Source organism: Ictalurus furcatus, chromosome 21 (genome assembly GCF_023375685.1).
Source record: "Ictalurus furcatus strain D&B chromosome 21, Billie_1.0, whole genome shotgun sequence".
In the NCBI taxonomy this organism is placed as follows: domain Eukaryota; kingdom Metazoa; phylum Chordata; class Actinopteri; order Siluriformes; family Ictaluridae; genus Ictalurus; species Ictalurus furcatus.
The window spans coordinates 16,116,515-16,133,670 of record NC_071275.1 but is presented as its reverse complement, the minus strand read 5'-3'; the positions used below and the strand labels follow the sequence as shown (position 1 = coordinate 16,133,670).

General features: G+C 41.4%; 1 protein-coding gene across 2 annotated transcripts in view; it reads left to right on the top strand.

The window, feature by feature from the left end:
• Positions 1–2,854: 2,854 nt before the first annotated feature.
• The window catches only part of taf4a (TAF4A RNA polymerase II, TATA box binding protein (TBP)-associated factor), a 25,925-nt gene continuing 11,623 nt past the window's right edge, over positions 2,855–17,156 (top strand). The window contains exons 1-6 of one of the 2 annotated variants that reach the window (XM_053652712.1): positions 2,855–4,557; positions 7,704–7,831; positions 10,768–10,983; positions 11,205–11,315; positions 14,054–14,146; positions 14,530–14,652. In XM_053652712.1, the coding sequence (XP_053508687.1) occupies positions 3,873–4,557; positions 7,704–7,831; positions 10,768–10,983; positions 11,205–11,315; positions 14,054–14,146; positions 14,530–14,652 (1,356 nt within the window). In that variant the 5' untranslated portion in view covers positions 2,855–3,872. The remainder of the gene's footprint in view (positions 4,558–7,703; positions 7,832–10,767; positions 10,984–11,204; positions 11,316–14,053; positions 14,147–14,529; positions 14,653–17,156) is intronic. The other variant, XM_053652713.1, reaches the window with a different exon arrangement.

Genomic DNA, 17,156 nt, shown 5'->3' with positions numbered 1-17,156 from the left:
GCTTTGCACTCTGAGACTGTGATCAAGTGATAAACACACTGTGCAGTGACAAAGTTCAAACTCTAACCGAGCTCAGTTACGCCTTCACCCTGCTTAGCTCTCATTAGTACTGTGAGCGAAAACTTGCGCTCTCGTTTATTACAGCATAAACACACAAAAATAATCGCAAGGTCATTTAACACGACCGATTCACAAGTCGCTATTTCACATAGGATAATTAACACTTCATTAGTCAGGTCTCATGAATATCCAAAATAAATGTTTGCCTACTTTTAATCGCTCGCTGGATTTGCAGCTGGGAATCACTTTGGAGAGCTTATAGGAGTATATTAATTTGACATAATGTATTAGGATATTAAAACTTAAAGGCACAGTACGCTGGAGACTGCTTCCAAAAAATGCTAAATAAATGTATCCTTAGAGTAAACGTCCCCATATCAACATTTTTTAACATTTGTTGATGTGGAATATCCGACATACAGTTCCCTGTTGTAGTTCTTACCATAGAAACTATCATTTATTAGAACTGCATTTTAATTGGCAGTTTTCTACTGCACGGTACGGCTCGACTCTGCTCGCTTATAGGGGGCGTTCGACTGTGGATAGTACCTGGTACTTTTTTTTAGTACCACCTCGGTCGAAGTTCCAAGCGAGCCGAGCCGATACTAAATGTGAGCCATGTGCTGAAGGAGTAGGAATTCTCCTTAACGGGAGGTTCTGTATTCTGCCTGAATAAATGTGTTTCATTTAATATCGAGCACTACGTAGGTTCTAGAGCGCCGTTATTTTACATCCTTAATAGGGTCCGTGTTCGGTGAACAGAAAGGGCGTTTGTAATATGGCCTGACTGTGTATCTGTACAGGGCTTCGATAATACAACATTATTCCTACGTGAAGGCGAGTGGAAGATGGCACCCATGCTGAGGCGGCACTAAACAGGCAGTGGAAAAGCAAGCTCAGAAAAGTAAAGCGAGCCGAGTCGAGTCGTACCCTGCAGTGCAGTGGAAAAGTGGCTAAAATAAACCTTACAGCTGACACTACTGTCAGAGCTGCTGTTATAGACAATGAATACACCATTATTTAAACACCTTCTGATCAGAAGGTCCTAGTGCTTTACACTGCTGGGGTATAGCTAAATAATTATAATGTATAAGGTTATAATTATATGAACTAATATACACTATTAGTACCAAAAAACATTCCTGGACCTCTAATAACAAGGATCTTGAGGCACTTTTTAACCCAATAAACTTAATTACAACGTGTGCTAGCCTTTTGTAAACAGGACACAAAGGTGATTAGTTGTTAAAATGAATGATTAAATAGTTATAATAAGATTAACACAAAAGAGTTGGTGACTGATCCGTCTTACTGATGCAAAGCCAAGTGATTTTCACTAGCTCCTTCTTAATCTACTGTTAAAGTGCAAAAGATTGCACACCCTCACTTTGAAATGATGACACCAACAAGACATTTAAAGCTGCCATTCCTTAATATACATATATGGTCAACAAAAGTGGTCACAACGTATTATTAGAAGGAGGAAATGTGAATTGGGATTAAAGACGATTGATTTTTAATTTGTTGGACGCTTTCCAGCAGTTTTTTCCCCAGTTATTTTTCTTAGACTCTTTAGTCGTGTCTTTTTGTATATTTTCTTTACATTTCCGAATCTTCCAAATGCACATAAAAAACACAAATCAATTGAGGTGGGTATTTTATTTTTATTTTAATCGATAAGAAGACATGCGCGGAAAGTACGATGGAAACATACTTAACGAATAAATCGTTAAATATCGATGCGCGTCAAAAAAAGGCACGTGACTTTCCCTCAACAAATCATGTCAATGGTTAATTGGCTCATTAAAGCTAAAATGGCGGAGAGCGAGATGCACCAGTTTCCCCAGAAGTGACGGTTACATTCTCTTGAACACGTAGGATGGAAACGGTGCTTTTATTTGCAAATGGTTTATGTAATATTCCAATTTCTCACACAAGTTAAATTCATATCATGGATGGAAACATAGCTAACGTCACTATGTTTATACCTTTCTAAAGTCCTGTGAAAAGTCAGTATTTTCTGTTTTAGGTCTTGTGAGAGCTGGTTTTCTGATCTTATTGACTCTTTACTCACATGATGTATAAATGTTTTTGAAATGTTGTTACAGCCCTGGAAATAACAAATTATTATCATTATAAATCATTATAGCTATTATTACATTCGTATAGTTCTTAGCCTATTTGACCGGTCACTTAAACGAAAGGGGTTTAACCGAAAACTCAAAAACAAGGAGCTTATAAATAACGTCAACTTGGACCTAATGTGTTCTGTTGGTGGAAAATTCAGGAATATAAAGCTCGACGGTTCCAGTAAATCACCAGTTTGATTGTTTACATTTAAATAATGAGCCTAATATTGCGATAGTTGTAGTCTGTAAGGGGTTTGTGGAATTTATTTCATTTACACTTCAACTGATCCCAGGGTGCAAAAAGTTTGAGCAGACCTAAGCTAGTTTACATGGTTTGAACTTGTTAATAAAAATAGCTTGTAACTTGAACACTGGAATATTTATGTTGTAACAAGGTTTCAGTAGGAAAAAAACAACAACAATAATACAGGGATTTGTAGGTAAACTGTACAATTAAGGTACATTTCAGGGTTTGTTTGTTTTTTCCAACTCAGAAATCAAAAGGGTGACAATTTGCACCCAAGTGTGTGTACACAAGGAAGAAGTAAATAATGTCAGGGTAACAGGGCGACGTAAAACTTTCAGTTTCATCCCAAATACATGCTCAATAAAGAAACATAGGTGAAGTTTGATAATTTCAGAAGTAAATGTATCAGTTGTGGCTGTGTTTGCATTAAAAGCCAGGCTGTAAGTGGATGTGAGACCTGCATGCCCCCTGTGTTAGGAGTGTATTGGCGGTAGAGATGAGTCGGGAGCTACTCCAAAATACGAGGCCATCTTGTTCCAGCGACAGCTCACTCTGTACTTACCAAAACATTCATTGTACACCCTAAGACAAACGTCTAACTGCCCTGAAGTGCTGTATTCACCAAAACGGGAAGAAATGTGCGCGAATAGAAGGTGTTTTTCGACATTTCCGAAGGCCCATTTGTCCATGACAGTTCAGCACTCAGAGATCCCCGACCGCGCTCAAACAGAATCAACTAACTGTTTTTTTTTGTTTTTTTTTTTCCTCCCCACATGACCCGCCTCCAACGCAGGCCACCGACCAATCGGGAAGCGCTTTCACCTATACGTAATGACGTTTCCGCTGCCGCGCGCATGCGCAGTTTCATTTCGTCCAGAGCTCCTCACGGTTCACATCGAAGATGGCGGCAGGCTTCGACCTGCTGGTGGAGGATTCTCTAATTAAAAGAGTGGGCAAGAAACTTTTTAGCGAGATTGCAGGTTGTGCCAGAAACGAGCGCAGCACATTTTATTGCATTAACTCCGAGGGAAGAGCACGGGCAGTTGTAAAGAACAATGCTAACTACGGGATAGGAGGGAATGCAACTAGCTAACGTTAACATTTGTGAGCAAAGAAGCTATTGGCTACGAGACTTGTTTTTAAAGCAGGTAATCTCGCAGTGTGTTAAACTGCGCTACGCGGTCAAAATATTTCTTCACCACACGAGTTAAAGAGATAAGGGCGCTCGATAGAGCCTCGTTTCCATCGTGAGCCGCGCTCCCCTCACTCTTCACACGGTTGTTTCCTACTTCGCAGACGTACAGGAGGGAAAAGGGGACGGTTTCTGAGTCCCGGCTGTTAGCTGTGGATGCGAATTAAAACACGGATTTACACCCGCCGCTTCGCTAGAGACTTCAGCGGAGCACGGATAACGCGATCCGGTGTCTCCAAATGCTATGGTAACTACTTTGCCTGGCCACGAAGTCAAGCTCGGGACGTCAACAGTACAAACTTTGGACGGAGGCGATGCGATGGATCCGCGTTCAGAAAGCACGCCAGCGTCGAGCGGCTCCTCGAGCGATACAACCGCTTCAGCTCCCGTTAACGTTACCGTGCCGGTGGTCAACAACGGGCCCGGTATAGCGAAAGGACTTGTGACTGCATCTTCTACTTCAAACACCGTGATCCAGGCGTCTTTCGTGAACGCGCCGAGCGCGCCAGGCGGAACCGCCACCGCCACCATCAGGTCATCTATGCAACCCGCGACTTTAACCATTAACGGGAATAACAGTAACGCCAGCTGTGTGCTGACAGCTGCGCCGCTCACGCACGCGCAGCCTCCTGTCAACGTGAGCGTGAGTCCGGCGGTGCCAATCAAAGCCGAGTCACCGCAGACCGTGATTCAGAGCGCGGCCCATACCGGATCTCCGCAGGTCTCCCCCGGGGCAGCCAAAGGCGCTGGGCTGATGCATGCGACGACGGCGGTGAGAGGCGGAGCCCCGGTGACAGGAGGCGGGGCTCCGGTGACAGCAGCCGCGGCGGGAGGCGTGAGGACCATCGCGCCGCAACAGGTGCTCGCGCCCCGCCTCCCCCAGAGCACCCCGGGTCACCCCAGCATCCACAACATCCAACTTCCTCCAGGTAGTCCAAACGTCTCCACCTCTCACTCACTTGGTGTCACAAACTGCACATTTTATTTCAAACTAACTCATGGCTCAGTGGTTAAAGTAAATGCTAAAAGGTCTGCACTTGTATAGCGCTTTTATCCAAAGCGCTTTACACTGTGTCTCATTCACCCATTCACACACACACACTCACACACCAATGGTAGCAGAGCTGCCATGCAAGGCGCTAACTTGCCATCGGGAGCAACTTGGGGTTCAGTGTCTTGCCCAAGGACACTTCAGTATGTGGAGTCATGTGGGCCGAGAATCGAACCGCCAACCCTACGATTAGTGGACAAGCCGCTCTACCACCTGATCCACAGCCTCCCAGGCTCTTAAAGGCTCTGGGTTACTGATCAGAAGGTCAGGAGTTTTAGGCCCCAGCACTGAGAAGCTACCACTGTTGGGCCCTTGGGCCAGGCCCTTAACCCTCAATTGCTCAGCTGTATAAATTAGATAAATGTAAGTCGCTCTGGATAAGGGCGTCTGCCAAATGCTGTAAATGTAAACTCTTGTCATGTAACACGTTCCCAAACCTGCTCCTGGAGAACCCCCTTGTCCTGCACTTTTTAGTATTTTCCCCTCCTCTAGCTCTCCCACTCCAGCTTTGTTGATGAAACACTGATGTGTACCAGACAAGAGGAACTCCAGGACCAGGGTGTCATGTGATGAGCAGCTTTTGCAACAAGCGAGTACAGGAAACACAAACCCTCTTTAAGCTGCTTGGGCAAACGGTGTCATGTAGGGCCGCGCAGTATGCTTTTACGACTCCGTGTCTGAAATCGTGCCCTACACACATCATGTTAAGTACATCGTGTGTGTAACGTGCCCTCTAGGGTACGTTAATCGGACACTGTAGGAGTGCACGGAAATGTCTACTATATCCTGTAACTTCAGGAATAGTGCACGGTCTCAGACTGAATCTGGGGCAAAGTGGGGACTGTGACTTTTTATCCAAACATCAGTAACCCCAAAACAAGTCGGGCTATAAGTAACGTTAACTTTGACCTCGTGGCAAGTTGCGGAATTAAAAAGTTGATGTTGGTGGAATTTATTTTACAATTAAATGTGTTCCTGGCTACAAAAATTTAGAGGCCCCCTGATTTAGGGTAAAGTGAGTACTTTTTACAAGCACCTGGGATATTAAAATCTATTTTTGTACCAAGTGTGTCATATTTCATATATATATATATATATATATATATATATATATATATATATATATATATATATATATATATATGTATGTATATATATATATATATATATATATATATATATATATATATATATGTATATGTGTGTGTGTGTGTGTGTGTATGTATAGAGAGAGAGATACATATCTCTCCCCATAAACATTATGATAGCTGTCAGAGATCTACTGTTTTGTTGGCACTGTACAAACCTCAATATTGTACTATATGTATCATGAAAGAGTCTTATTTAACACTGAATAATCTTTACATATATAGAGCTATATAATTGGGTAACTAAAAGTGTTCTCTAATATTAAACGGGTTTTATATGTACATGATTAAACACCAAAACTCCCATATGATGGTGAAGGATCGAGGTCATTTCACCTGTAACTAAAGCCCACACTGCTGTATTCTGCGGTGTGAGCACTTTATTTATGCACAGCACTGTCTTGTTTCATTTAATTCGACACAATAAGCGGTGGCACGCGAAAGCACTGTGTCTTAAGCACTGTGAGCCTTAATAACAGAGCCGGCATTGAGTAAGTGTTTACGAATGCTTCGCTTATAGAAAAAGCTCCCTGAAATCATGGTATTCTCCTTCACGAAGCGATTAATTCAAAGCAGATCTCTCTCTCTTTTGTTCTTTCTATTTTTTTTGTCGAGGTTATTGTATAGGAAGGGAAACACGACCTACTCACTGGACCGTGGTCAGGGAAAGTGCCCTAAATACAGACATACTGAGTGCAAGTTGCCTGTGCACTAACTAGGGTGTGAAATCGTCACAGGATGATAACGTAGTCTGGATTACATTATGGGTATAAAGGTGTGGTAGATTAAATAAAAACGCAGTCCACTGGTGAAAGTGAACTATTTATTCAGAACGGACAAAAGTCTCTGTGCGTAGCTCTGTGTGTGTGTGTGTGTGTGTGTGTTTCAGGTTGGTTCAAGCAGAAGATGATAAAAAAAGAGTGAGGACTTCCTGGAGTGTCTTTACAATTAAAAAAAAAAAAAACCAAAACCAGCGTGAAAACTCTTTTCCCACAGGACATGACAGAATCTTTAACAAAATCGATTTTTGAGAATGACATTTCTATAAAATCCCTTAACATTGTCAGTATTTATCACTTTGTGATTATAATCTGAAAGAGAGAGTGGCTGCGAGGGGGAAAGACACAAGACTGAAATAAATTTAAATCCGTATTTTGAAATAGTCAAAGGTAAGTAAGATAGTCCGTGACGAAGTGTGACACCGTAGTAACTCTAGCTGTAAGGTATGATGTAGCAGCAGTTCTGACGGATCTGTCGTCTGTCGGGTTTTGGTCAGGATAGGTTTTTGTTTTTGCGCAAGGCCATCTGGGCGCTCTCGTCAACAGCTTCCGTCTGAAACCCAGAGCCACGTGTGAACATCGAGCGAATGGGCTCTCGCCGGGAGCGTACAGGCCACCAACTGCGCTCTGTGCGGGGGAAGCGTGTTCTGATGCCATAGCGGGCGGAATTAAGAGTACAACCATTTCCATCACCGCGTTCCTTCACCAGTTCGCGTAGTAGAGCGCACAGGCTGTTTTTATTAATTGATCGAACATGATGAGAGAAGTCAGAACTCGTCCTGTGCATAATGAGCAGCTGGGCTGAGTGCTGAGAAACACTTTTCACATCCAAACCAGAGCTGTCATTTGTTCTTCGACAAGCAGGTTCATTCATTTTGCATTTACATATACTTGGCGCACAGTTTTATCCAAAGTGACACAGAGTAGAGACTGTGACTGTTAAAGGAGCTGACAGTGATGTGAGGCGTACATGACTAATATAGTTGTAAATATATAATTTTTTGCGCTTCAGGCTGTGAGGTATATTTTGGATTTGGTTATGAGCCCGTGTGTGTGTGTGTGCGTGCGTGCGTACGTGCGTGCATGTTGTTTTTCAGGTATGGTGCTGGTGCGAAGCGAAGCCGGCCAGTTGCTCATGATCCCTCAGCAAGTGCTGGCTCACATGCAGGCCACACGCGCTGCAACTCCTGCCAGCACCACGCCCGGACAGGTCACCTCCACACAGGTCCTCCACATCACCACATCATCACACACACACACACGTCTGCTTACAACTTTGCACTCAGATTACATGACAACAATAGTAGTTTATCCAGGCAATTTAAAATGAGAGTTTTCCCTGATACCACTTTTTCTGTGGTATGTTTATTAAATTAAAAGTAAGCTACCCTGTTGTAAACACAAGGAAACAAACACAATGGGTTGCGTTATAAGATAATTACCCCCCTAGAGTCGAATATTTTCCAATAAAAGCACTTCCTAAAGTGATTTATTTCTCTTAGAAATTCTCTTAAATTTTACAAACGCCAACAATTAAAACAAAAAAACATTTTTTTTAGAATGACACGTCCTATTTTTTTATTCATTCAGAGTTACATTAATGATAAGCAAGTTAGTTCCTGTTGTCATTTTTGTATTACAACAGCCATACACAGGTGTTTCCCCCCACCCCCTTCTTTTTTGAAGTTAATAAGACCAAAAAAAAGCAGTTTGTCATGCTACAGAGAAAGTGCATAGAATTTCCTGTGTCGGAAAACACAGCTGTTTGATCGTTAAACTCTGATCGTTTCAAAGCGATACTGGTATCTCCTTACACAAACGCTCGGTAAACATCTCCGTACAGAAATCTGCAATACACTAGAACAATAATGCGTTAGAACGAGCTCGTTAATAGAAATCTGTGGTTTGAATTTCAGCTGGAATGTAATGTTACACCTGCTGAAAAATGAATCCACACTAGGGCTGCAACAACAACTCGATAATAACGGATGATGAAAATAATCGACAGCGAGTTTCATTATGGATTAGTCGGATCAGTGACGTCACTGTTGATAACCCCTCCTCGTCAGCGACGTCACTTCACAACGGTGAAAAACGCATTTCTGTGAATTAAACACATCTGAGAAACAGCGAAGGTCACAGACTGAACTGCTGCGGGAAAAGGGCATGATAAAACATGACAAAACATGAGAATGTATTATATTAAACGCTTCACACAAACTAAGTGCAAGCGTATTAATGCGGCTCGTCGTGTCAGATGCTGTGACAGATGCGTGTTCTGTTTAATGTGTTCCAGACATGTTTTCTTCAGCGCAGAAATGGCATTTTTACCTTTATATCCTTATCTGTAAATGTTGGACATTCACACCGGTATTTCTGTTTTACATAAAGACTCGTCCCGACGGCGAGCGAGTATTAAATTTAAACTGAATGAGCGCGAGTCCACGCATGTGCGTCAATCAAACAGCACGCAATAGAAAGGAAGTGCAATAACTGAACAAATTATTTATTTTGATCAAATATGTTGTTTGATGCTGTGTTTAGAAACGAAAATAATTGTGTTTTTATGAGAGCGAGAACTGTAATGGGGTTAGAACATGTCATTGTATATAAACGTAAGACCTGTCATACATTTACGGAATAAAGTGAAGTTCAGATGAGTGAATGTATGTGTTACTGCAGAACATTTCAGCTCTTAACAGTTAACACTCAGTTTGTGCTTTGGTTTTTCTTTGTTCGCATTTTTAATATAGTGATTTAACTTCTGCTTTAAAGCTTGTGGACAATCAGTTGTTTTTTTTTTGTTTTCAAAATATCATGTGAATATATTTTTTAAATCCTTTGCACACTGTATAGCATAGCCCACATAGATACATTTAATACCTTTTTCATAGCCTTCAATTTGCACAATGTTTGAAGGACAACATCGGGCAGAATGTGAGATAAGGTTTTCTCTCGAAAAAATACAGAAAATAAAAATTGCCCTTTTTATCCAATTAATCTAAGAAATAATCGACAGATTAACCGATTATCAATTTAATCGTTAGTTGCAGCACTAATCAACACCCAATCAGACCAGTCAGAGCTGAGAATTCAACAGTGCAGTGGTGTAAATTTCACTGTGTTGCATCAGGAAGCTGCTTCTCCGTGACCTCGGTCTCTCCCAGCGCTGCACCTGTGCTTTATCACGCTTTTAAACTACAGTAACGGTCAAAAACTTACATTTTGTTTAAAGATCTTATTTTTTTCATTCAGTACTGCCCTTCAGAAGCTACAGAAGATGTTTACATGTTTCCAAGAAGACAAAATAGTAACAATTTACACTGATGATCTTGTTCAAAAGTTTATACCCCCCTACACTTAATGTATCGTGTTGCCTTCTTCAGCATCAGTGAATGTTTGTACCTTTTGTAATAGTCGTGTACGGGTCCCTCAGTCGTCCTCCGTGTGAAAAGATGGCGCTCAACATCATATAGTCGCTGTTGGAAAGAGGTCAATATACAGAATATGCTGGAAAAGTAAAGAATGTGCAGGACCTGGAGGATTTTTCTGAAGAACAGTGGGCAGTTTAACTGCTCAGGACAAACAAGGGACTCGTGAACAACTCTCACAAAACATAAACACAGTCGTGGATCATCCAGGTGACGACACGCGGGATTAATAATCAAGCGTGTGTAAACTTTTGAACTGGTTCATTTGTGTAAATTCAGTTATTATTGTGTCTCATGGATTATATGTAAACATCTGTTATGTGAAAGTGTATTCAGGGCAGCACTAAATTTAAAAAAAGTTTATGATCCCTATTATAATTGTTGTTTATTATTATTATTATTATTATTTTCTAAATTATTAACGTTTTGCAGATTCTGCAAGGCATATGTAAACTTATGACCACAGCTGTAGATAATGTGTTTTTTTTTACGAGGGATCATGAGATTTCGTATAATTCTTTTGGCATTTTTTTTTTTTTTTTTTTTTTTTTTTTTTTTAAGACATTTCATGCAGAATCATAATTCATATTGTGCTACACACTGATGATAAGAACCTTTCATTACATTTTTGTGTATGTTTTGTTTTTGTAGAAACCCGGTTTTGTTGGCATTTTGTTGTATCATGTATCACAAAATGTCTCGTGATGTATTGTGATTCTTTTCAATATAGCACGTCACTGACGGGTCTTTCCTCTTAGAGAGAGTGACCGAGAGAGAGAGAGAGTCCGAGAAAGAGACCGAGGGAGAGCGTGAGCGAGACAGACAGAGAGAGAGAGAGAATGAGACAGAGAGAGAGGGAGAAAGAGAGACAGAGAGCGAGAGAGAGAGAGAAAGAGAGAGAGAAGAAATGCAGAGCAGCTACTGGCTAAATCATGACCATGCTGGAGTAAGTTTTGAATGGACAAACTCATGACGGTGTTGCTTCTACTACTAGTCCGCTATTAGAAATGTGACCGGAATAATACATAATGAGGCATATAACTCGGAAAGCTTCAGACTAGTGTGAATAAATAATAATGATAATAAATCAGTCTGAAATATTTTCCATTTGTAGTTGATGTTCTGTGTGAAATGTATTCACTTCTCTCCACCATGTTTTCTCTGCAGACCCCTGGCGCTACCATCATGGCCAGACCAGTGACTCCCACCATCATCAAGCAGGGATCACCCACAACCAGCAGCACCACTGCTCCCACACTGCAGAGACCACCTGTACAGGTAACACACACACTCACAAACATAAAACACAACACCCCTTCAACCTGCAACTCTTCCAATAGACAGCGCATCGAATTGGCTACTTGGTGTTATTTTTATCAAAGTTTCCTAAGTGTCAGTTCACAGCATTAGCAGGACAATATGTCCGGCATGTAATCTCGATCTTATCCATCTTTATAACTAGCGAGCTCTCTAGGATTAAACCATTTGTTAAAATATTGAATAATACATTTATTTATTTATTTATTTATTTATTCATCAATTCCACAACCAATCTAGAATCATGCCTACACTTTTACATTCATTAAAAAAAACAAACAAACAAACAAAAAAACCCCCTTTTTTTAGATTCTATGATTTAGGAATGTCCCAAGGACTAAAGACAACTGCTACATCACCAGCACGCTACCTAGCAAACCCACACGAGATTTACTGTTTGTTTCATAGTATCAGTCTGACTGGAATTTCTTTGCATTATCTTACCGTCTGGCACAAATGTATTTCTGTAAGGCTGGAAAAGCCACACTTAATGGTTAGCACTGTTGTCTCGCACCTCCAGGGTTGGAGGTTCGGATCCCGCCTCTGCCCTGTACGTGTGGAGTTTGCATATTCTCCCTGTGTTTCTGGGGTTTTCTCCAGGTACTCCAGACATGTGTCGTAGGTTGATGGGCATTTCCAAATTGTCCATAGTGTGTAAATGTGTGTGCAGTTAATCCCTGCGATGGGTTGGCACCCGTCCAGTGCCCCAAGCTCCCTGGGATAGGCTCCAGGCTCCCCCATGACCCTGTGTAGGATAAGCAGTATGGAAGATGGATGGATGGAAAAGCCAGTGATTGTGATGGTATTGCAGCTGAAACCATTGAAGCCATGGACAAAAAAAAAAATCAACCTGATGTGTGCATCAGCATATGGCAAAACTGAAACCCTGGCAATGTTGGTGGACTGGAAAGCTTCAGGATGCATTGCTGTTCACACTCTAAACGGAACGTAGCCACATGCATCGCAGACGGCTTCTGCAAGTGGTCAGAGTGCTCACAATTCACATTTAACCCTGTTCAGCCCAACACTTGTCTGTCACAGTGATTCAGCGATGTTTACAGTGATTACTTCTTATGCGAATGCTACATTTTAATGGGTTTTAATAGAACAGTGGAGTCAGTCCAGTACTTAATAATTAGGGTGCAACTAAGCTGTGGCAAGTTTAATCATTTAATGCTAACAGCAAAAGTAATAAAAAAAAAAATAGTAGTAAATTTTTTTTATTTTTTATTTTATTTTTAACGATATTGTGTTAGGCAAGGCTAAGTAGAATAATTTTTTGTATTATCCCACCACTATTTTAGATACACCTATCGATCACTCGCATCCGTGCACACACACAAAACTAGTGTTTGAGAAAGGAGGTCTCGTGCATGCAGGAGTAACAAACTGAAGTCTAATACTGCGTCCCAGTTTGCCTACTTGTACTATGCACTAAACGTTTATACTCCTTTTGTGAAGAAAAAGAACATACTTTTGAGCGTGTAGCAAGAGAGTATGCAAGGTCTGGGACATACTAATACGTCATGTAACGGAAGAGAACGTTGTTGCTCGGTCTCTTCATCTGACCCTACAAGATATACGTGGTACTCTTTTATTTATTTATTTTAACACAACATCCAACCATTAATCTTGCGTAACAATAACACACTTTGGTTCGTGCTTAACATTTAATTTCTCAGACTTGAATACAGAAGACGCGTCACCGACATTAGACTCGTCCGCCAAGTTTGCAGGTTGAATTCGGCGAAGCAAACATCTCCGACGTGCAAGGTGGTGTTGGCAATATCAGCTGAAAAAGCGTTCATGGATCCACACTTCAAAAATCTAACGGAAATCGTAGACCATCCGAGTACCTTTGGGATACTCGTTTCAACATGCAACGATTTGGGACATGTCAATTCTAATCTCGGATACTAGTATTTAGGACGGATAGTAGGCAAATAGGGAGTCAGCATAAGTGTTAAGCTTGTCTCTGGGGTGAAATGCACTTACGCAAAGACGTAGAGCAGCAAACATGACTTCACAAAAAAAAAAAAAAAACCCGAATCTTAGTCAGCAACCATTAGCTATTTAACTAAAATTTGCGAAGGTCCAGTTACATAAAGTGTATAAAGTTCCAAACGAGCAGCCAACATGACTGAATGGAAACAATAGAGTTGAACCTTTTTAATTCATAACCGTTCGTGATTAGTTCATGGCTAGATGTTGTGTTTCGTAGTGGAGCTTCATCTGACCACTTTTGATTAATGCCATGGATGGTATGGTTATAACGCTATTTTGAATTTGATGCTGGGATAATTCATGTATACTGCTCTAACCGGTTGTTTAAACATCCTGTTTTTTTTTCTTTGTTTGTCATCAGTTTATTAATCAGAGCAGAGAGGGGTACATAAAATGGAAAACTATGAAACTCTGTGGGAACTGTCCCCCTTTCTGAGCGAATGTTTCTATTCCTGAAGGTAGTCTGTAATCCGATGAGCTGCCTTCAGCTAAATAATGTACATACGTACACGTGAATACACATGAATGCACGTGAATGCACAGCAACAGAACTACGAACTATGACCTAACCAAGTTCTTGGTTCAGTCCGCTGCTTTCATTTCAAAGACTCTTGCGTTCAGTTTCTGAGTAAAGACTCCGAGTTTAACGCTGAAATGCTCTTCTTCCCTCTTGTCTCCGTCTCTGAATTTCTCAGCCGGCGTCGGTGGGCTCTGTGTTGGCAGTGCAGCCGGGTACCGCCCAGAGGATGGTAACTCCCACTACAGGGACCAGCGTCACCTTGGCAACGGTGAGAACCTGGGCGTGAACACCCCTAAACAACACGGTGTCAGGAGTTTTCTCACAGACAAGCATGTTTACATCTGCACATGTTTGTACACTCTTGGATATTTCTATGCAAGAAGAAGGTCTTTTATTTTCTTTCTTTTTTAAAAAAAAAAAAAAATTTGCCTTGTGTGCAACTAGAATTTTCATGCAGTGCACATGTGACAAGCACAACTGGTGAATACAAGGTGTTTTTAATCTTGCTCTGATATCCCCTACTCGAAAGCACCTTAAAACCTCAGAAATATGGGACTAGTGTTGTTAAAGTAACCTCCTCCTATTTACTATGAAGACGTGTTGTAATGAAGATTATGTCCGTCCTGACTTTGTTTTGCTCTGTGAACGCAGGAGACGATGGAAAACGTGAAGAAGTGTAAGAACTTCCTGTCCACGCTGATCAAGCTGGCCACCAGTGCGAAGCAGTCATCGCAAACGGCTGCTAACGTCAAAGATCTGGTTAAGAACTTGCTGGTGAGTGTGTGAATGGAGGTGCGTGTGTGTGTGTATATATCTGTGTGTTCAAGTGTGAAAAAGCTAATGTGTTCAGATCAAAAAGGTCATTTCTGGATGAAGCCTCACTTTGAGTAAGCGTCAGTATTTGCAGAGTAAGGTTGTTGATGATTAAGAACCCACAGGTGGACAAATCATACACTTATTAATTAGTCCACTGAGCATGTAAAAGCTTGGTTGCCTGACAAGGCTAAAGAGTGATGGCTAACTTAATGTACTAATGAGTGAAATGAACAAGTTTTTGATAATTATCCTCTTCTAGCACAGCTTCTAATATAGCACATTATGTTTGAGCCCTCAACAAAATGTCCACATTTTGGCTATGAGATGTCTTCACATTGCACGTTGTCGTGGAAATTAGACAACACTCGCAGACTCGTCCTCTGAAGGTAAAAAGGTTTATTACAGAAAGATGTTTAATACAGGATCGAGTAAAGCAGGATAGAATAATGAGAGCGCTCTGAAGCCCTTGTACTAAACCACTACTATATATATGAAACGCAGAGCATGACATAATTCTGTGTACCGATAAGCAGATTGAGGCAGTTCAAACAGGCTTTGGTTTAGGGTCTTGGAAAATGTGCAGAAGAACATGTTTGTGTCTCTGTAAGCAGATGAACATTCTGTACTGATCTCAGTGACATGACACGGCCTTCTTAGGCGTTATCCTCAGATGAACATGAACAACAAACTTATTACAAAGTGAAAATGAGAATTTCCCTCACAACGTAAAAAGGCAGTCGAGCCTGGATAGTCTTTTTTTTCCTCTCGCTCTCTCTCTCTCTCGATATAACCGTTTAAGTGTAAGGTGACGGTTAATTAGGAGAGTTGATGGTTTTGTGCTGCACTTTTGTTTTGCTTGGTTTCATCAGTGTTTTCCCCATACATACCTGCAAACTAGTCGCTTTTCGGCGAAATTCGCCGTTTTGAATCACAATATGTAGTTTATGTGAATCGTGTAGATCCATAGAGTTTTTTTGGGGGGGAATCCCAATCCCAACTGGAAAATCCCAACTGGAAAATCCCAACTTTTCAGAATTCTGCAAGTGCACCGCAGGTCATGTGACAAGAACCCACCAATCAGCTTCACCCTTTCTCTTTGTCCACTATGAAATAGGCTTTGAATCTCACGGAGCGGTTGGATTAGTTGGTGAAATTCTCCGTGTTTTCTACGTGATTGAAGGGTGGGGTGTGCCCAAACGTGACGTTTTTTGTCTCTCTTCTCCATAAATAAACTTAGTAGCAGAGCTTCTGCTAGGGATTTGCGGTGCTGTAAATCCATCCTGTGCTAAAACTTCCTCGTCGCGTAGCAACGGCAGACACCACGGGAGCGCAAGCGTTTTCCACACGTTTTTAGGCGCTAAATGGCCCCCTAAACCTCACAAGAATCGGAAATCCGCTAATTTCCCAAACACTGGAGTGAGACCACAGACGTCTCTCAAGCTGTCGCGACCTTTTTCCCAATACAACATCTTTGGTGCGGCGCTTCGTGATATGTTTTTTACCCTAACGTTACCCCATCAAACTTTTCCCAACCTTTTAGTACACTTGTTAGCACGTAAGCTAACGTCAGTCAGTTCAGAATGAATCGGAATACTTTTGCTGAGTTTAAGACTCCCACTGCATCCGTATTTCTGTCTGATTTTAACGTCTGTCCTTATCAAAAGTAACTAGGGGAATAAAAACGAACACGTAATGAAAAAGACCCACTGTGTTTTAATGAGTGATCTTGTTGGCCACAGTTACATGTTAACATGATCAGTGTTTGCTAATGTGTTCAATTTAGAGATGTAAAATTTATGAAACCTTTTTTTCTTCAGTTTTATGCTTCAAAGTCAAAATATTTGTGCATGAGCTTCACCTTGGTCATACACACTGATCTCTCTCTCTCTCTCTCTCTCTCTCTCTCTCTCTCTCTCTCTCTCTCTCTCTCTATATATATATCCATCCATCCATCCATCTTCTATACCGCTTATAACCCCTTCAGGGTTGCGGGGAACCTGGAGCCTATCCCAGGGCGTATTGAGCACAAGGCGGGGTACACCCTGTATGGGGTGCCAATCCATCGCAGGGCACACTCTCACACACACACATTCACACACCCATTTATACACTACGGACACTATGGACATGCCAATCAACCTACCATGCATGTCCTTGGACTTGGGGAGGAAACCGGAGTACCGCTAGTACTAAAGAGGGCCTGATGTAGGAGTACTAAAGAGGGCCTGATGTAGGACTACTAAAGAGGGCCTGATGAAGGAGTAATCCACGCTAATATAATAGTGTTTTAACGGTTGTTCCAGTGCTATGAAAGAGTATTTGCCCCATCCTGATTCCTTCTGTTTTCGTGTATATCTCGTGCTAAATAGTTTTAGCTCTTCAAACGAAATACAACATAAAACATAGGCAACCTGAATAAACACACCTTACAACTTTTATTTATATATTTTATTATTGTAAGT